We start from the raw sequence: 22,239 nt of genomic DNA, 5'->3' as shown, positions 1-22,239 counted from the left end.
CATAGGTGCAGAAGATGGACACTAATCAATTTTCAAATTTTCAGATACCAAATATAGAATAGTAAGTGGTTTTGGTTACCAAATGCAAAGGCACTTAGCACAGTACTCACCCTTCACTTAAGTTCCCATGGAAGCACAAATACACAAAGGAGAAATGAGTTAACTATTATACCTTGTTCTTTCTTAAAACCAGATCAAGAAAAGACTGATTAAAATGTGTTTTCAGCCAATTACTGAAAGGAATCTGGCAAGCATAAAGTGATTTTAAAGAAGCAAGAAAAGTTATTCTAAGCTGAATGAGTTTGGCTATGGACTACATATGGAGTTTAGTTCCTATTTCTAAAAATGCCTATAGGTAAATTTTCCTCAAATTGGCCATACAGGGGCAAGTTCAGAGTCAAAGGCAGGCTTAAGAGGCTGTAGTTGGGGGTAAAGGCTCTGGTGTAGGCTGCACTGGACATTTCAATAAGAAACATAGTGAGGTCGGCAGTGCTGCCTGAGAGAGCAAAGGCTTGAGAAGCAGCTTGCAGTACACATAAGGCACTCAACAGGGACAGACAGACTGAGGGAACATGCATAGGCAAGGTCCTTCAGCCACTGGAGCAGGGACAGTTCTCAACTCTCTGCGCCCATTTGTCTAAGTCCCAGTCAACTCATCTGGCTTCCCAACTATCCCAACAGAGAGTGGCCCAGTATATTGTAATGTGGTGGTCTCATACCAACATCTGTCAACCACAGCTACACTGGACCACAGCCTGGCCTAAAAACAACCAGAGAGGTTTTGTCATCTATCACTGAGGCTATGTGGACAAATATGCCCAAAAAACTTCCCTACTGAAAAGTTAAAACTATACCAGACACTATGTATAAAACCATATTAAGCTAATTTGGCAGGAAAAACACAGCTGATGAAATAATTGGCAAAATATGTGACATCAAGACATAAGCCTAGGCTCTGAGAGGATGCCCAGGGAGGGATCACAGAAGAGTTAAATATTCACAGCTCTGTCATTGGCAAAAATAAAAACAACCCCAAATCTATGGCCAGCCGTTAGCCGTGCAACAACTAATTCCTGAGCTATCAGATGAGCTAAGTGAACGCCACCTGAAGTTAGGACCACTAATGACAGACTGTAAGCTGACTGTGGAGCGGGGCCTGCTTTCATTGTTCCCATAATAAAGTGTAAAACAGTCCCTGGCATCTAGAACCAAAATTCTCTTGGAATTACCCATGTGGATAAAAAGCCACAATACAGGGAAGCTCGTGCCTAAGGAAGGAAGGCTTCATATATAGGTGGGGTTGCAGAGGGTCTTCCCAGGAGGCCCAGGATCTACACCAGGACACAGGCAGGGCCAAGGCTGAAGAAATACAGTGGGAGCAAGGGATGAAGGCTGGAAAGGAGCAGGCTTTGTGCACAGACAAGTCTGATGTCCGTTACAGAGGTGGGAAAGACAGGAGCCTGGGCATTATTTTGTACACAATGAAGAAAGCAGCCAAAAACTAAGTACCCAAGCAGGAAGTCCTCAGAACCAGCAAAACTGCATGAATCATTACCTGCCTGCTGCTCCTGCTACCGAACGATGATTCTAGAGTAAAGCATCAGCAGCATGGCGTGCCTGATGCTCAAGGAAGCGTGGCCCTGAAAACCACACTTGAAGGCTTCTCTTTTCTCACACTGCAGTTGGGAATGTCTCGGTACTCAAGGACGCTTGTGAAATTCTGCTTGTTCTAGTCACAGCCAACCACAACAGCCTTAGTTTTCAAGAGTGACTTCTAAGGGCAGGTCCAGTTAACCTGCTGTGAGCCACTGATTACTGGGCTGCATCAGTGCAGACAGGCTGAGGTCAGGTGTCACCTGATAGAAGAGGATGGGTAGGGTGCGCAAGGGAACCCTGGAGACTGGCAGCTAGGCACACCCTGAAGCTGCACTGGAGGAGGTGTCCCCCTGAGAACTCTCATTAGCATAAAGAACCACTTGGTGTTTTTCATCTTATTTACGATATACAAGCAATGCATACTTGTTTCCAGGTTTCTTTCCTTCTAAGGTATTTAGATGCTGTTCAAGGGTCTCCATAAGACTGCTGGGAGCCTACAATAAGAAATAAAAATAAATGTCTGTGTTGTTCTCTTTCAAAGCAAGCACACTTTAACATCACTGTAACCCTATATGGTGGAGGCCTATGTAAGCATCCTCACATCTGTGTGAGATGATTTCATCCCAGGTCCTTTGATATTTAGGTATTTAAATTCTGTGGTATCTCAGATAGGTCCACCTTAAATAGACTTACCTCCACTGCATACTCAGTGACATTACAACGGGTTTCAGTGAAGGGTGTTTACTGTACTGGATGGGTGTTTACTGTTACTGCTTAGATGGACTAAGATCGAGTTTACTACCACTTCACACAGAACCATAGAGAAAGGTACTTATTTACACCCAAATCCAAAACATATGTGCCCAATATAAATTTATAGAAATTTGAAAATACATTAAAAATTCATTTATGCATGCCTGGTTGAAATATGAGGAAATATGATTACCACATTTTTTAAAGAGGGTTAAGTGGCAAAAAGAATATAACTTTAATACAGAGTGGCAATTAAGATTTTCTAATTATTTAGGTATTTAACATATATATATATATATATATATATATATATATATGTAACCAGCAAATAGAATAGTGTATATCAACAGATTTGATATATTTCAATCCTTAAAAATTCTTTGTGTTTCTATAAATCAAATTTCAGACAATAAAAATGGTATTTCATTGCACAAAGGGGGAGATAATGATTTCTACAAATATTTGCCCAATCTAGTCTTCAAGCATTAGAAATTGAATATATACTTTTTCTTTTAGTGCAAACTAGACCTCAACAGTATAGACATTCAGAAAAAAAGCAGTATGATAAAATACCTGCCTACAACTATCGGTACAACCTGATGCTTGTTTTTCAACGGGAAATTAAATTTGAAGAAGTTTGTACTAACCATGCTAACTGCTAAAGCACAAAAAAGTTGGCAAGAAATTCACATAATTCTATATTCTAATATACTTAATAACTAAATCAGATTCTTATTAAAATTTTTTAATTGTCAAGGTTTAGGTATTTAATATTAATTTTCATTTTTATAAGAAACTCAAATTTTTAACATTTATGTGATTATTATATGTAATTATATGATTATAAATGCAAATTAAGTGTAAAATCATAACTATATCTAAAAGTATATTAATAAACATATTGACTTGATTCAAGTTACAAGAGTGGGACAGAAATGGATGCCCATATCAACATTGTCAAACAAACTTAGATTTCAGAGTGAAAAGCCGTCAAGGAATCTAGAAGGTTCTAAGATGATGTAAGATGGAATTTCAAAGACAGTTCAGGTGAAGACAGATTTATTCAACAACATCCAGCAAAGTCCACTGAGAATAAATAATTTTATAAGTTTCAAAAAAAATGAATTTTTAACATGGCTAATGGAAATTCTCTTCTATACATTAGATTATATATTTTAAGGAAATGCTCATTAAATAAATATGCATTGGAACTTTAAGCAGAAAATATAACCGAGCTAAACCTTCTTAGATAAACTTCTATCTGGTAACTTCACATTCTTTTCAACTATTGGTGTTAATGATGACAGTGAAGATAGACCAAAGCGGCCTAAGAACAAACTTTATTTTTCTTTATTCCCATATAAATTATGTTGGGAAACAAGTCACGGAATCTCTCTTTATCATAAGACCCATGTCCTCTGCATGTGAAATGAAATGTAAACACAGTATGATTCTTTCGCTAAGTGCTAAATAAGAAGTTTATATAGGAAAAGCAAACACTATTAATTTAAAATGCAGAACGAAACACTGCTAGCAAAGACTCCATAGGACCCACAGTCTCCGGCCTGTTAGTACGGAGATTAAAACAAAACATCAGAAAGACAGATTATAACTTCATTCTCCCCAGGACATTTCTGTTCCTCAGCCCTTCTTTCTGGAGACAGGATCTTACTATGGAGCCTGGCTGGCCTCGAACTCAGAGAGATTTCCCTTGTTCTGCCTCTTGAGTACTTGGACTGCAGGTGTGTGCCACCAGGTCTGGTGGGAAATTTTTTAATAACTGAAAAAGTTGAATGCTGAAGTAGAGATCACAACAGCTGAGACATGTCAGGATGATGCCCAAGCCGACTTGCTCCAGGGAGTTACTCTACCTATAATTAAGCTTGAGCCTTTTATCCTAGGGATTTTCAAAGTGCCTTAACGTTTATATTTCTCATAAGGACATGTGATCCAAGAGAAGTTCTTCTTTGGAAAAAAAAAGTCCTTTGATAGGAATGTCCAGGAGCACATGATGCATGCCCTTTTCACTGCTGGTGGAGGACCAACTCCTCACACAGTAGGCACCGCATAAAGATGGCCTCCTCTGGGAGGGCGGGTGGCGTCCTGAACCTCCAATCAGGCAAACTTTCAGAATGCCTCTGCCACAGTAACAGAAACTTAAGGGAACACTGAGAGTCGGTAGCATCTTTACTTTCTCATTTCAGAAAAATGGCCAAGTGAACAGGTCAACGAACAGGAACTGGCTCGTGACAGCTGACAGGTAACAGCAAATGTGTCAGAGCATCACCAATGGCATACGCTTTAAAACGAGACTTCTCTCTGCCAGCAGTTTTCAGGTCAACCAAAACTCCGGGCACCAAACCCTAAGAGTTTCTTCATACATGGAGTTTAAAATTTGGGCACACACTCCAAAGAGAAAATGCTATTGTGAGAATTATTTGGTTGAAATAAATTCATTCAAGATAATATGAATCATAAATAGATTCATCTTGGCATCTTCCATGATGCCCAGAGTTTAAAATAAAAACCATTCATCTGCCATTTATATGCTTTAGGTCGTAAAACATGAAAACCAAGTTTAAAAATACATAAAGGTAATTCACATCTGGATTAGATCTCAGAAACCACTCTAAGTGCTGAGGAGAAATATTCCAGTTGGGAGATCATACTCTCGTCTCCCTCAAATCACTACCTTAAGTGTCTTTTGGAAATGTAACTGATGGTCACGAGTAATCTAAATATGTTGATGCTATATGCACACTGGTGTTTACTGTTCACCACTAAAGTGGGGAGTATGTGTTAAATCCCTTTGCTCCCCTTTTTTTGAGAAGTTTTAATTCCCTTTTATTCTAAGTACAAAAGGAAGTCAGCTTACCATCATTTCTTCAACTTAATTCCTATTACTTTGCAAAGGAAAAATTGGTTTTTCTCCAACAGAGTCTCCCTGGGTACATCAACCTCATGCCCAGCAGTAGATGCCAACACAAAATGACCCCAGTGGTTATTTTTGTAGACTTTCTGTCTTATATTGCTTTGCTTGGGCATTTTTTTTGTTGTTTTACTGGCCTTTTGCTAATATATTGTGGCTTCCAATTTTGTTTTTGCATTTTTGTTTTTTTTTTTAATTTGGTGTGTGTATGTGTTTGTGTTTTTTCTTTCTTTATTCTGGTTTGTTTGCCTGCCCGTTTTCTAAAAATACAGAGAGAAAGAAGATATGAATTTGGGTGGGTGAGGAGGGTGGACATATCTAGGAGTTAGGGGGGGGGAAACTGATAATAAATATTGTATGAAAAAATTAATTTCATTAAAAAAAGAAAAAATAATTCATGTCGAGTGAGTTTGTTCATGAGGTCAACACACAGAGGTCAGAAGAGGATGCTGGATCCCTTGTGGTTGGAGTTACAGGCCCTGTGAGCCACTTGACTTGGGTCTGGGAAAGAACTCGGTCCTCTGCAAGAGTGGCAGGCACTCTTAACCCAGGCCACCCCTCCAGCCCCTATGTAATTCTTTCCAGAAAGACACTTTTGTTCACTCTGTGCCTAGATGAAGTAGCTCTAGAAGCTATGAAGGAGCCTGACAGTGATGAGACCTTCATTTAAAAGGAGCTAATGGAGTCACACTGACCTTGTACCGCAGATTCATCTCTAGATTAATCCTGATTTAACACTCTCTACAGGTTTTCACTTCAGAAAGTCTCATATTTCAGCTTGAACCTGTCTGTACTGTTGGGGGACTGGGAGGTCCTAAATCTGTAGCTCAGTGTGAGATCCCCCTAGCCTGCAGAAGGGGCTCTAAAAGATAATTTATGGAGATGTGTATGTGGCTCACAATCACCAGGAAAACACAATCAACCTACTAATTAAGAAATTCCAGAAGCATGCAGCACTCTCCTATTTAAATTTAAATGTGTATAGAGTTCAGCTAGAGGAGTTTTTAATGGGGTGGTAATTTATACTGGCATTTATGCTGCTCTTAGCAATAAGGAAAACAGGACAGAATATTCTGGATTCTAATGACTCTATTATAGACTACCTTAGGCTCAGGAGAGGAGTCAAGTTGGCTTTCCAAGTTCTGACACATATACTGTACAACTTTAAATGTGTCTGCAGACTTCTTGAGCAATTACATAAGTTGCAATGAATACTATGGTATCATTAAAAATAAAACCCAAGGATGGGCCCCTTCTTTCAATGATCTGCTATCATTTTCAAAATTGAAAACCAACAGAGGTATTTATATAGTCCTTTGGCTCTCTCATAGTGTCTAGACTGCCCAAAAGGAGACAGTGAGGGCTTGTTCTTACCTGTCAGGCTCCCCTGAACTAAATAGCTAGTTTGTATTTATCCCACAGTGAGTGTTATGTATAGTGTAAAAGAAAACTTGCCATTTCTAAAAACTCTTCATTGAACTAAACATGTAATGCCCATCTTTTATAACATGTATTATGTATCTGGAATAGCTAGGAAAAAAATGCAATGTAGTTTTTTGCTATAAATGAAAAAATGAAAGCATCAATTTTCTTATGATGTTACAAAGTAAATCTACTTCAACAAAAATATTCTTAAAATATTAATTCATGCATATTTAATATTTACCCATGCTCAAAAATATCAGCACCTTATTCAGGTATACACTTCAATAGCTAACACTAAAAGGAGTAGAAATTTTTTAACTAATATTTCATCTATGCATGGGTTCTGTTTCCCCTTAACTAAAGAATATACTGCCATTATGTTCTGAATTATTCAATGAGCTTAATTTGTAAGAATTATTGATACTTTATATTTTAGTAATATAAAAAGAGAAAGCCTTCATCTTCAACTGTCCTCATTTCTAGTAAAAAGTAGTATTTACATATTATTTTAAATATGCAAATATTTCAAGAAATTATAAAGTTGGCAAATTAATAACAGATAACATGATATTATTTAAAAGTGGGGAATAGGACTAGAGAGACGGTTCAGTGTTAAAAGCACTTGCTGATCTTGTAGAAGACCCTGGTTCAGTTCCTAACACATGGTGACTCACAGTTGACTCTAGCTCCAATCTCAAGGCATCTGACCCCCTCTTCTGGCCTCTGTAGACTCCTACACGCATGTGGTGCACATGTGCAGGCTCCACACATACACACAAGTAACTAAAACAACCTTTCAAACCAAGAGGGGGGTTTCATTCTTTTCTACTATAATGACTAAGATAAAAAAGATACAACAGTCTACAAGAGCTAGTTCCAGGACAGGCTCCAAAACCACAGAGAAACCCTGTCTCGAAAAACCAAAAAAAAAAAAAAAAAAAAGATACAACATTCACGTGACTCAGGACCAGTGTGTGTTGCGGGATGTTTGAACAAACTGTGTAAAGATGTCTCAGTGATTTACCTTGCCTGCCTAAGGCACCTGATTAGTTTAATAAAGAGCTGAATGGAAGATAGCTAGGCAGGAGCGATTAGGCAGCACTTCTGGGCAGAGAGAGGAACTCAGGAAGAATGCAGGTGCCTGAGAGAGCTGTCAGAGAGACACGAGGGGAGTCGGGCATACGGAATGAAGGAGAAATGAAAAGCCAGGGGGCAGAATGCAGGTGAATAGAAACAGGTTAATCTGAGTTATAGGAGCTGGTTGGTAACAAGCCTAAGCTAAGGCCAAGCTCTTGTAATTAATCTGGGTGCTGGTGGTTACCCCCCAAAAGAACCCCCACAATACTGCTTCTAGTAAAAGGCACATGTGAGGCTGAAATTTACCATCACAGGGTGTTAGAACCACACCCGCTCCTGTCAATTATACTGAAGACCATTTTCAACTTGGTATCTGCTCTTTCTGGGAGCTGTACACGTGACAGCTGATGTGACTGGTAAGGAGGCCCAGACCTCACTGTCATTTTAAAACTGGGCCCAGAAAAGAATCACGCCTCTATTGGCACCACTGAGAGCATTTATACAGGAAGTCCTCATCTTCGTAGGGGCGCAGGGGGGAATGCAAAACCTGGACAGGCACCCTCAGACCAGCTGCATGCAGAGAACAAGGACAGCAAAGAACGGTCACGTGCTCTGAAGGCCGGAAGTCACTTCTGAGACCCCGAGCCCTGTCACAGACAGTCACTGCTCTCACTGGTTCACGTCGTAAAGCAATGAGCCCAACTAGGATGTTCCGATGCCCTTAAAGAAGCGACACCTGACGGGCAGGGAAATCTTCCTTTTCTCCCCAGAAATAATCAGTAATTAGAAAAAAAATAATAAGGTTGAATAATTTCTGAGAAAACTGGCTTGCTTAAACTCAAAATCTATGAAATATTTACAAAGTATGCCCATTCGTGGCAACCTATTACTTATCAATGTCTTGTCTACTGGTAAGCCCTCCAGACACTTACCTGCGTGAGATCCGGAATGTCACCTTTGTCTATACCAACTTGCTGTGGATTAAAAAAAAAAAAAAACAGATAAAATTACTAATTGGGTTTTTATGACTTTTTGGCATTTAATGTAAAATCACTCTTTCTTGGTGTAAATCAGTTACTACTCTGAGTATCAAGCTTACTTTAAGCATAGTTTCCCACTCAATATAATAAGGTAATAAACTCATTAATATGGTTAAACTAACTCTTAGTTATAACAAGTTTATAGAATTTTTTTTTTTGGTTAGGATTTTTTACGAGAATACAAAAATAAATGAAAACATCCTGAGGTGTGAATTTTAAATGTACCCTGTATGTTTCACAGGGGCCAAGAAATTATGAAACCATTCAAACAAAATTTAAATAATTCTGTCCACGGAGTCTTTGGGGAATGGTTATTTTAGGTTATTTTATTTTAATCTTTTGCTCAGGGAGTAACTTCTATCCTCTTTCACAGACAGAATCACTTTGCCAGTTTCTTAGACAGTCTTCCAGAGCAGCAGTTCTCAACCTGTGGGTCGTGACCCCTCTGGGGGGGGGGGTCACATATCAGATATTTATACATGATTAGTAACCGTTTCAAAATTTCAGTTATGGCCGGGCGGTGGTGGCGCACGCCTTTAATCCCAGCACTCGGGAGGCAGAGGCAGGCGGATCTCTGTGAGTTCGAGACCAGCCTGGTCTACAAGAGCTAGTTCCAGGACAGGCTCCAAAACCACAGAGAAACCCTGTCTCGAAAAACCAAAAAAAAAAAAAAATTTCAGTTATGAAGTGGCTATGAAATAACTTTATGGTTATGGGTGACCACAACATGAGGAACTGTATTAAAGGATCACAGCATTAAGAAGGTTGAAAACCACTTTTCTACAGTTTATATAGAATCAAGGAAATTTGAAATATAAGTATTTCATTTTCCTCCACCAATAGCAGCATATAAAGTACACTAGGCTTAATTTTTTCCCCCACCCAGTCCCAGAGTAAACACCCCAGGGAACTTGCACACAGTTAGAACGGCCATTCCAAAGCAGCAGCAGAGCTAAGCTTAGGATTTTACACTTTCACTGTCGATCGTATCTTCATTCACGTATCCAACACACACACACACACACACACACTCACACACACACACACACACACACACACACGCACACACGCACACTGACTGGCTTTATATTCTCCTTAATGACTCATGTGTCCCCTTGCCTGCACTCTTTCCTTCTATGTCACCTAATGTCACCTTCTCTTACACTATATACCCACACTTCGAACTGTTCATGTACTCATACATGTGTATGTAATACAGGCTGGATTCACACGTCTCTTTTCTTTCTCAGTTCGGGTCACCTCACTTAATATTGTATTTTCCAAATCTTCCCACCTTCCTACAATTTCATGATTTCATTTTTTCTGCACTTTTCTATTTTGTATTGTACTTAATTGTTCATTAAGCTTAGGGGTGTGTCCATGTTAGCATAGAGAATGTCCTGCTTTTCAGAAGCACTGCACAGAACTTCCTTGTCTCATAATTTACTTAATGGATCATTTAGTAACTAATATTAAAGTTTCTTCTGATTCTTAGACTATAACTTTATAATTGATTTTGTTTATAGTTTACTACGTAATTTGTTTATTAATAAAATTGGGGCTCAAATAAATTAAGTAGGTTGAAGAGCCTAAGACATGCTGAGTTTTCTGTTCTTCAAGCAATTCCTATCAGAAGGCTGGGGACTTTCGTGTATGCTGGACAGCTCAGTTATACTTTCTAAGCAGCCAATATGCATTCTTAGTTTACTGCTTAGCATCTGTGGTACCAGAAATCTAACACAGGGCCTCACCCAAACCACACTGCACTCTATTGCTGAGGTACACTCAGCTGCAGTTACATCTTAAAATGATGTTATGAAAGCCTTCCTTAGACTCCTCAGGAAAATGGTTCTAACTACAGATTAGCCATCAAGTAGGAGCTCATGTGATGTATGAGTGCTGCTGGGGATACACCCAAGGTCTGGACATCCACTGAAAACTTTCTGTATTGACTGATCATAACCAAATCATTCTATACTATCTTCAGTGTATTCAAACAGTATGGAACACTACTTAAACATAAAAGAAAACACAAATTATTATAGTTATCCCAGTGAACTTCAGGTGCTTATTCTAGTAAAATACTTTTATAGAATTAGGGTCCATTCCGTAAAAAGTCTTATAAATGTTCACAAAATACATTTATTATTCCATTTTTAGAGACAGACTCTTAGACTGACACCTTCTCTATGTATCTCTTCTTCGCTGGCATTTTAACATGAGGCACAAAGGGACACAAACACAAACTTACATAAACAACAAGAATCTGTGTCAGAAATTCTTTTCTCCTGAAGTTCTTGGGGCCCATTTCGTTTGCTGTTTTAGAAAATATGTGCACACACTGCACACTGTCCAGTGTCGTTCAGGGAGGTATGTGGACACACTGCACACTGTCCAGTGTCCTTTAGGGAGGTATGTGCAGACACTACACACTGTCCAGTGTCATTCAGGGAGGTATGTGGACACACTGCACACTGTCCAGTGTCCTTTAGGGAGGTATGTGCAGACACTACACACTGTCCAGTGTCATTCAGGGAGGTATGTGGACACACTGCACACTGTCCAGTGTCCTTTAGGGAGGTATGTGCAGACACTACACACTGTCCAGTGTCGTTCAGGGAGGTATGTGGACACACTGCACACTGTCCAGTGTCCTTTAGGGAGGTATGTGCAGACACTACACACTGTCCAGTGTTGTTCAGGGAGGTATGTGGACACATTGCACACTGTCCAGTGTCCTTTAGGGAGGTATGTGCAGACACTACACACTGTCCAGTGTCGTTCAGGGAGGTATGTGGACACACTGCACACTGTCCAGTGTCGTTTAGGGAGGTATGTGGACACACTGCACACTGTCCAGTGCCCTGTAGGGAGGTATGTGCAAACACTGCACACTGTCCAAGTGGGAAATGAAGCAATCTTCTGCTCAGAGTGCCTGGACATAAATGATCCTTTCACAGAAAGAATTGAGCAAGTTTTACTAGATTATACTAATTATTGTGGCTAAACCAAGGGGGGGGGGGAATCATACAAAATATAAACAAATAAGATCTGTTTATCAAGAAAATGCAGACAGTTTTATAATAATGACAGAATAGTAATGATAAAGAAGTACAGGCATGTCATGAATGCCCCATGTCCATAGCATTATAGGGTTCTCTGTCAAACCTGGAGCCTCTCACACTGCATCCCAGGCTCTCTCTATGAGTCAGTCAGTCAACATGTGAGACAAAACCCACTGGCCATCCCACAGGGGGCTATGTTAGCATCATCACTTTCAGTATTAGCACAAGTTAAGCCCTCGATTTCACAAGAGAAAAAACAAACAAACAAACCAAAACTCCAATTTATAATCTCAGCAACACTGTGTTTTGCAGTTATGAGTAAATGTAATACATATCCTTAAGAAACAATGTGTAATCTCCATAAAATTTATATTTTAGCATTTTCATTATGACTAAGTCATTGACAGAGTAAGGGAGATCAGGACTCATGATTTATACTTTATAAACAATAGATAGATTTTTTCTAAAGCCAAATATAGGGTTCAAAATATAGCACTTTCTTACAATAAAACAACAATAAAATGGTCATTAGATGGAATGGGGGCCTGGGCCAACCTGTAGACCAGCAATGATCTCATAGTCCCTGAAGATTTTGTTTGACTGCACCTGAGTGGGAGGCAGGAGTGCAGAACACTGCTCTGACTGACAGGTGGGGGAGGGGACTCTAAGCTGACCTCTCATCCTCATACATCCTGGACACGTGCTAGATGTCTTATCCACCCAGACATGATGCTGCGTACTAGTTCCGACTACCTTAGCAACCAAGTCTGGACCACTTACCTCTGCGACCTTGAGAAATTCAGACACTCGCGTCATTCTAGTTAGAAATCGTTTGTAAATTTCTAGTGCGTCTTTACATTGTCCTTTCTTCATCTCAAAAAACTTTTCTACAAGAGATAAGTGATAAGCAATTTGAAAAGAGTATCCTGTTTTACTCTTAAGCATTCATTCCTTAAAGCTTAAGGCCTGAATCAAAGCATAGGCAGGTACACGTTAAAATCGGACCTAAAGAGAGAAGCAGAGTGGCTGAAGAAAGGCTTACGGCCATCATCTGTCTCCCACAAAGCAATTTCAGCAACAAAGGAACGGAGTCGGGAGCATAGAGGAACCAGCACAACAGGTTAATTCATGATCCCCATGCTTCTGGATTTGTTGTTAAAACCATTCCTAATGATAACCTCAACTCAAAGCTATGGCTGCATCCACAGCATCCTTATTCTTTTATTTCTCTCCTCTCTTCTCTCCTTCTTACCCGCTCTCTCTCTTGGATGCTGGAGACTGAAGCCATGCCAGGAGAGAGCTCTAGACTGGGTGACATCCCAGTCCTAGGGTTATTTTCTTACTTACTCACACAAAGCAATAATCAATACATTATACCTATAATTTATTAACTCTTCCAGAACTGAAGAATTCCTTATAATTCTGCTCATGTCAGTTGATGTGTACACTGATCACAAATTATTTCTGCCAAATATTACAGTGTGTGTTATAAAGTCATTTGGCTCACCAAACCTTTCAGGACTTTCTGCTTTGTGAGCCTAATTTTTTTCTTAACTTTACTGGCAGACAGCAATCACCTTGCTATTCTCTTTTGGCGTTACCGCCCCCCCCCCCAGTCTAGAACTAAGTCATTAGGGTTCTTTGTTTTGATTACAGTATGGCAATGTCTTTTTTATATATGTTTAAAGAAAAACCATAACTTTCTCAGAGTCTTTGCCAGGCATTTGCCATTTCATTCTGCCCATAATTACCAGTGGACACTGCAAATGGTAATGCAGCAAGCAGCCTTCTACAGTAGATATGAGCAACAGTTAGCCTGACAGTTGCTTTACAAGTGCGTCACTTTAAATCTGTATATGGCTAACGTCATGCTACTTCTCAATTCTCTCACATGAGAATTCTTCATGTCATTCAGCTTGTAATTTGACTACCTCCAAAGTATTTTTCGTTTTCTTAAGAAAAGTTTGAAAAATATAATTAGGTGAAGAACTAATTACCTAGGATAACTACTCATTACCTTCTGGTGGTAGTCTTTAGTAATTCTACTTTTAACACAGACCTTAAATGTAGTGCATTTAAGTCAAGCCAAAGGCTCAAGGAAACAAAGATTGTTTTCTTCATGCCATGATTTGACAAGATCAGTCCTATTTTATTTATTTATTTTATTATTATTATTTTAGAAAGGCCAGCTGGCAAGCTGACCACACTCTTGTCAATGGTCCCCATGCTCATGGTCATGTAAACAAGCCTGGTCAAACCCAGTAGATCATAAAAAAAAAAAAAGACATCAAATCTATTGGAAAGAAGAGGGGAGGGATCCATGGGGGTATTATGAAATCATCAAGAATAAATTAAAGATGTTCAGAGGTCAAATCTGAACATCATTTCTTATCTACCCTAGCCTGTTTTCTATTGCTACTGAGAGCATCATGCTGTTACAATGGGAGAAACCTTTTGTACTGTAAAAAATGGAAAATTGGGATTTATTCTGAAAATTATACTTCTTTCTGTATTCCCTTTACTCCAGACCATTTTGTTCAAATTTCTTAAATTACTTCTCTTTACTGACATCTAACTTATTTCTTCCTATCTGATCTTCAGAAGCTCCATGAGAAAAGAAGTCCAATTGAGAAATATCAATTTTCCCTTTGAATTAATACATCAACAGTGAAGCAATTTTCTTTGTCTCGTGCATTTTTCTGTTTTTTTTTTTTCTCTTGGTCAGTAGGGATTCAATAACAAAAGGCCTTCAGTCACTCTCTCTCCAGGCTATAATCCATAGCCGTGCCTCTAATAGTGTACTAGTAATGACAGAGAAAGGCCACACAGAGTGTTCCACTGCTGGAGCAAATCTTTTAGGCTTCGCCATCCCCTGGAGTCACAGGAAGGGTCCAGAGAAAATCCCGTTTATTTGGAAGGAACCTTTTTCCTTTCCTACTGAAGATAACATGTTTTTCAGTATCTGAGATGATCAAAGTTGACAGCTGCAAAACTGTGATACAATGTTTCAGCATCGACTTTGGGACAGATTCCCACCTAGACTATAAGTAGGCCCTTAGTCAGAGAAAGACGTCTCACTTGGATGTCAGAGTTCCACTGTGATAATCAGTTCAAGTTTTGTAGCGCCTGTCCCAGCTAGTTCTTATGTCAAGATAACACTAACCACAGTCATCTGAGAGGAGGGAACCTTCCTTAAGAAAATGGCTCCATAAAATCAACCTGTATATGATTCGGCTGTAGGCAAACCTGTAGGGCACTTTCTTAATTAGTGATTGATGTGGGAGGGCTCAGTCCATTATGGGTGGGGTCACCTGTGGGTGGGTGGTTCTGGGGTCTGTAAGGAAGCAGGCTGAGCAAGACACAGTGTATCAAACCGGTAAGCTGCGCTCCTCCATCGCATCTGCCTCAGGCAGCTCCTGTCATCTCGTCTCCTATTTGAGTTCCTGCCCTGACCACCTTTAAGGAAGAGCAGTGATAGGGAACTGTAAGGGAAATAAACCTTTTCCTCCCCAACCTGCTTTTGGTCATGGTGTTTCATCAGAGCATTGGAAACCTGGACTAAGAGAGCATCCAAACTGTTTCCAATTTCCACACAAAGTATGGTCATGAAGTCTTTGATTTCAACCAATACACATTTTCATAAGGTTGACTCTTATAAGCAAAACACATACTTGCCTCAAAACAATCAGGATCCCTGTTTTGTGTGTCTATCTGCTAGTTAGACTGCTACTGGAAGTGGAGCAGTTCCGGCCATGCTGATGAAGGCCACACAGCCGAACAAAGGGGACGCTTGGGCCACTTCCCCAAAGCCCTTAATACAAAACAGTTCAATGGTCCTGAAACTTTTTCCTCTCCTAATTTAGCCAGCAAGCTAGTGTTATCAAATTAAAAATTAAAATGACTCAAATAAGCTATTATTTTAATCTAAACAGAAATTGCCTTCTTGATACCATCTATGTATGAAATCAACACACAGTAAAGTAAAACAGCAGCTGTCAGGGCAACAGTGGGAAGAATTACACGGCTGAACTTGTCTGACGGCTAAGTGAACTGCAGGTACCAAATCCATTGCTCTTGATGAAGAAGTAAGAATAAGGCTAAGTAAGGGAGGATAAGAAAGAATCAATAAGATGTCATTCCTGACAGGCTGCAGAGCCCAGGAAGATGACAATAAAGAGAACTGGGGTTGCAGGTTGAAAAGATGGATGGCTGAAAGAGAAAAGAGAATTAGGAGCAAAGAGCTGAAGAGTTCAGTTTCAGTGACTGTACAGGGTCAGGGAAGAATCCAGCATCTGGGTTTATGGAGCTACACATAGTAACAACTGTAACTGACATTCACAGGAACGGTCAGAATAGACAGAATCCATTTGTGGCTCGTAAGCCCTAGGAAAAAGCTCACATCTGTGAGTAAGAGTGACCTGTAAGAAATTAATAGGAAAATTTGTAAATCGGCTTTAACGATGATAACATCTCTCACCTGAAATGAAAGTTTATTTGGTTTTGACTTTATACTTAGGACAAGAATCTGACCCAAAGAAGGCAAACATCTCCCCATCCTCCCAAAACAACATGCTTGATGTGACCGGCCCCACCCAGACTGAGCTAGAAGATAACCCTGAGGCAGGTGCTATCTTCCCTGCCTTTCTGCGGCTCTTCAGTCTACCGCTGACAGGCAAAAGCCCAAGCAGCTGGATTACTGCCTGCAGCATCCTGCTACCCACTGCCCAGCTTCCTGGATTTAGAGGAGTAATGATTAAAGTAACCGTCATGTGACCTTTAATCCTGGATTACAGCTTCAAGTGTCTGCTTACCAGTTTCCCAGTGCTGTGAAGAAGCTTGGGGTGGTTGGGGCGGGGTAGCAACTTCTTGTCTTGTTTGTAAAGTAACCTGAACAGGAGGCCCCAGAGAAGCAGATCCTGTAAACATGGCTCTTAATACTAGCCGTTCCTCCAGGAGACAGAGCCCAGAGCCCATGTCTGGAGGCTTCCATTAATTATAGAAGCTCCCAACCCATATAAATTCCTCTCTAGATAGAAAATGTAAAGCAGTGTCTGTTTCCTTTTTCTATTTTTGTTTTGCATTGAAGTCACAGTATTTGGTACCTGAAGAGATGCCAAGAAGTCGACTCCTGTTAAACTGTGACATAGCCAGTTAGGGATCAGGTTTACAAGCAGGTTAGAATTGCAGGTGATGACCATCTCTGCCCACAGAAGGCTGGGATCCTCATAGACTGTATTAAGCTTCCTATGTTCTTCTAGAATGAATCTTATCAAGCCATGGACTAGTCCATCACAGTGGGAGAAAGGCTAACAAGACAACAAAGTGGCTACTCTCACTTCCATTAAGGAGTTTAAGAAAGAGAAGGAAAACACAAGACTTGATGTCGGGCTTAAGACCAGGTCAAACTGTGGTACTCCAAGACAGCTCCGCGTCACTGGAGGCTTCCTGGGAAAATGAGATTTTCCTCATAGACAGTCCCTTTGTTTCCACAGCCCTCCCTTGCCAGGTGCTTTATGACCCAAAATGTGATTTAGAATCCAGTAATTCTAGTTGATTAAGGGTAAGACACTGAGGTCTAAGGAAGGTTAAGACCAGCCTGTTCAGACAGGAAGAAAATATTCCAGCTGGTGGGAGGAGGGTGTCATTTTGCTTGAACCTCCCAAGCCCTCTTCCCAGCTGTCTTGCTGCAGAAACGCCATGACTTCCCAGAGAAGACAGGGAGGCTGTGTGCAGAAGTGCCTCACCTATGCTGGAGTTAAGCAACTCACAGGGTTAGTCAGGCTGACTTCCAGCTCTGGCACCCTATGGCTGCAAGGGGAAGATTGCAAGGGGGAAAATCTAGGCTAGAGATTTCCAAGAGACAGACACGTACAGAGTCCTAATCAGGAGGGGGAATGTACATGCCAAAAGAAGGCCAAAATCTCACAAATTTTTGTGAACTGGAATCTGCCAAACAAAAATCAAGATAACAAATTTAGCTATAGCTACACAAAAATACATTTTATTGCAAGTATTTCATAGCTTATTAATTCTAAAAGTGGATTTGTGGAGAGATGGCTCAGCAGTTAAAACAGTTGCTGCTCTTCCAGAGGACCTGAGCTTAATTCCCAGCACCCATATAGTGGCTCACAACTCTCTGAACTCCAATTGCAGGGGATCAATGCCCTCTTCTGACCCTGTGGGCACTGTTGATGGCACAAAAGCATACATGCAGGTAAAACACCTACACACATTAAATAAAACGTTAGGAAGTATGTTGATCTGAAATATAAATCTAACTGGGTACCCCACTCCACCCCACACCTCAACCCATGAACCCATCAATCCTAATTGATAACAAATTGGAAAATTGGAATGGACTCTTAAAGCTGCTGGACAGGAAAGAAAGAACAGTAAATTAGGTTTGCAATATGATTAGCCATTTATCAACTTGGGCAAGCACGCCAAAGGCTAGGGATTTAAGCCTGAGCATTTGGGCGTAGCTTAATGCAGAAGTTACCAAGAACTACTATAGCTAGCAGGAATGCACCTCTCGGGAGCTTACTGAGAATGCGGAGTCTCAGGCCCCCTCTCAGACCTATGGAATTAGGAACTCTAAGTTCTAATGAGGACTCCATAGAATCTTGAGCGGAGTCCTTAAACTCTACTAAACATACTTTATCTAGTCATCAGTACAGGGACAGTTACAGATCAAGCACAGTTGGGAAGAGGGCATGTCTGGACGTTAAAACACATATATATGTACTTAACACAAACAAAACCATAAATCAATTTTTGAAGCTTTTTTTTTTTTTTGCAAAAATGAACGGATAATGTAGAGATTTGCCACCAGGTGTAAATGGTCAACTTCTGTGTGAATTTTGCATTAGTTACAGTTGACAAAGCTATGACATCCCATCATGTCACCACCCAAGGTTCACAGCTGGTGTTACTGGTGACTCTGATGTCAAGAAATTCACCATGCAGGTGTCACACAACAGTATACTGCCCTAAATCCCCTGTCCTATGCTTTTTTTCATTCCACTCCCCACTAATCAGCAGGGACCGCTGAACTTCCCTAAGTTTTTCCTTAGTTTTAATTGCCAGAATGACATACAACTGGAATCACAGGTGATGTTTTTAGATTGGCTTGTTGTTTTGATTTTCATCACTTGATGTCACAGTAGGTGGTGCCTTTTCATATGTTCATTTCACATTTATATGCCTTTGCTGGTAAGGTGTCTTGACTCAATTTTTGTCTGACTGGCCCTGTGTAGCATTTTCCTTCAATGTAAAACTGTCCATCTTAGAGGGAAGCTCTTTAAGACACGGGATGTTCTAAACACTCCCTTCTATTGAAGCTGTGGAAGTACTTTTGTTTGTGCTATAACAAATAAAGCTTGCTTGAGGATCAGAGTGTGGAGCAAGCCACTAGTTAGCCATAGAGGTCAGACAGTGGTGGCACACACCTTTATTCCCAGCACTAAGGAGGCAGAGGCCAACGAATCTCTGTGAGTTCGAGGTCACCCTGGGCTACAATAGATTGATCCAGTCTCAAAGAGAAACAGAGCCAGGTGGTGGTGGCTCACACCTTTCCCCTATTTTTTAGTATTTTGAGTTCACAAATTATATGCCCTGTAGTTTGGGGGGACATTCAGGTGCTCCTCTCTGAGCTTTTAGAATAGGTGTTCAGGTGACAGACATGAATTTGGTAAAGTATGTTCTTCATTAACTCACATTTTCACCTAATTTTGTCAGATTTAACTTGAGTTTATCAGGATGAAAGCCAATCATCAACTAGAGAGCACTTGTGCTTTCTTTACCCCATTCCATCAGGGGCACAGAGAACTAGTTTCAGCTCCTAGAAGCAGAACAAGTGTGGTCTGGTCACAACCCTCACACTTGTCTGTAATCCACCTCCAGCAATGTGTCTGTCATGTTTTCATCCCTCTGCCCCAGTTCCCAGGGCAGTTTTCACTTTAGAGTTTCTACCTGGTTAGCCAGGATTTAGCCAGGTATAGCCAACAGCCTCCCAACTGCCTTGTGCCTAACCTCCCTTGTGAATCCAGAGAGTTAGTTTTCCAGTCTGTTCATGTGCTAGGACAATGTCAATTCTCAGCTCTTTACACATGGATTGGAAAATGGGAGTGGGCTTTTCCTCTTAGATTTTAAGGAACACTGATGCTAAGATTTTGCTGCCCCAGGAGGACTGATGTGATTCATTCTTCCAGTTTGAACGGAAGCTTTATGACCAGGAGTTAGATCCAGGGAATGTATAGAATGACCTGTGCGTATTTCCTTTGTTTCCTGAAAAGAGATATACTTTGACACTAACAAACTTGCCACATGTCACTGACCCCTGTGAAGACACAGGAATAATAATTCTACTTTATCTCTGGGTAACCTACATATTTGGTTTGTGCAAAAAAAAATGGTTTAGAGTTTAACTATGGTAAGCTTAATCAAGCAATGAGGCCCCTCCTCACAGAGATTCAAATGTGTCCTCTTTCACCAGAGGAGAATCAGCACAATTCTTGGCACCCAGGAGGTGGCTACTGAAGTAGAAAATGCATTTATGTCTACCCCAGTGAACAGAGACCATCCGAAGTCTGCTGTCAGCAGGCAGAGGTGCGAGTGTCCATCAGTGCCTCATTTTAAGGATATCAATCTGTCGTGGTTGTCACAATCCCATAGGGCATTGCTCTGACGACACCAGGATGGTGGTACCTACTGAGCATGAGCTTCAGGTATCAGAGATGTTTGGATAAATGACATAACTGCTGAAAAGGGAGACAGGACAAGCCATCTTAAAAAGGTTTCTGTGTGTCCAAAAGTCTGTGCAGTTTAGAGAACTCTCTATGTCAAGGGTACATTTTGCAGCTGGAGCTCCCTGCAACAAAACAGTCCAAAGTCTGCTAAGCTTTGACTTGCAGAAAACACACAGAACATTGTGCGTGTTGCTGTAAGAAGAGCATCCCACCCAATAACAGATAAGAGAGAGCTCAGGCAACAGGAAGTTCCACAACTGCACCAAACTTAAGCCACCAGAGCCTTAGTTTCAGAAAAATCTAGGGGTACTCTACAGTGTGTGACAGATTTAACGTTCTGTGAAATCCCTCTGTCACACTCCAGAACAGTCCCAGATGCCTGGCAGTGGAGCTGTGCCTTCTTCAGACAGCAGCGATGTCCTTAAGAGGAGCTGTTGTTGGTTTACTTCTAGAGACCAAGATCCTGACCAGTGGGAATCAAGTAGTCCTCAGACACAGAGTGGGTACTGTGTAATCTACCAAGCTCTAACGTTGGGCAAACACAAGGATACTTTAGGATCCATAATAAACAGACAAGTTTATTATGGTCACAAATAAATGGACAAGTTGTAGGAACAAAAGGCCCATTTCTAGAGCACCAAGTCTCTCTTGGGCATAACCATTTCTTCATTTATCCTTAAATCCTATCTGTGGCCTTGGGGAATTCCTCATGACCAGCTAACAGAGGAAGAAGAAAATTCCAGTTTGGTACTAGCTGCAAGTAACAGTGTATAAAATCTCTGCCAAGGGGTGACCTGGATAAGAGAATGAAATTTTCATAGCCAAGCCTTTGTTAGGACACTATCCACCTTTCCTCTTGTAGCAAAACTTAGGGGACACCACCAAACCATGGGGAGCAACTGGCTATTGGGTTGGCTGATAGAGAGTTGGCAAAATTAAGCTGAATACTGATGACAAGGAGATCAGGATCGACCTGGTGAAGAGAGTGAACGGACCTTTCAACATAGATAAATATCATGAATCAATTCTTCCCACATGAAAATCAAGGGGCACCCACTACCAACAAGCTTTTACCAGCGAGGATGAGAGAACACTATAGGAGAGGCAATGCCATCAGAATGGAGACTGAGGAGGTCCAACAGCACAGGATTCCTGTCTTAGCTGGTGTGTCCCTCCTCACTGCTGGTCCTCAGTGGGACAGGTCCTTTCAGCAGGGAGATCATCAGCCTCCTACCTTGTACTAGATGTCTAACCTAGCTATGGATTTATCCTCTCAGCCATGTGGCAAAACCACCGAGAGTTACTCGGTATCACAGCACCCCACACAACAAGGCTTCTGCTGAGCTGAAGAGAAACAATGGATTCATCCCCACAGAATCTGTCGGCCTTATCACAGCCCCATCAGGCCCAATATGTCACAGCAGTGTCACTTACCAAGTAAGTTGATGACGCCATCGTTGTAGCAAGCGAAAAGTTTGATAAGATCTTTGAAAAGAAGCATAAATGCAGCATTTATGACACCGTTTGTTAGTTCATTGGGATGCACCTAGAAAAAGGAGCATTTAACTTTAGCCGTACAGCAAGTTAGTATTTTCTCAAATCATAAT

General features: G+C 40.7%; 1 protein-coding gene across 7 annotated transcripts in view; it reads right to left on the bottom strand.

The window, feature by feature from the left end:
* Snap91 (synaptosome associated protein 91) overlaps positions 1-22,239 on the bottom strand; it is a 112,002-nt gene that overhangs the window by 44,610 nt on the left and 45,153 nt on the right. For all 7 annotated transcript variants that reach the window (XM_041679429.1, XM_041679431.1, XM_041679433.1 and 4 more), the window contains exons 7-11: positions 22,067-22,178; positions 12,666-12,772; positions 8,713-8,754; positions 2,020-2,090; positions 111-116 (exon numbers count right to left, since the gene is read on the bottom strand). In XM_041679429.1, the coding sequence (XP_041535363.1) occupies positions 111-116; positions 2,020-2,090; positions 8,713-8,754; positions 12,666-12,772; positions 22,067-22,178 (338 nt within the window). The remainder of the gene's footprint in view (positions 1-110; positions 117-2,019; positions 2,091-8,712; positions 8,755-12,665; positions 12,773-22,066; positions 22,179-22,239) is intronic.

Source organism: Microtus oregoni, unplaced genomic scaffold, assembly GCF_018167655.1.
Source record: "Microtus oregoni isolate MIOR12 unplaced genomic scaffold, Mior012 000032F_ref0000030, whole genome shotgun sequence".
In the NCBI taxonomy this organism is placed as follows: domain Eukaryota; kingdom Metazoa; phylum Chordata; class Mammalia; order Rodentia; family Cricetidae; genus Microtus; species Microtus oregoni.
The sequence above is the reverse complement of the archived record's forward strand: the minus strand, read 5'-3'. Positions and strand labels throughout refer to the sequence as shown.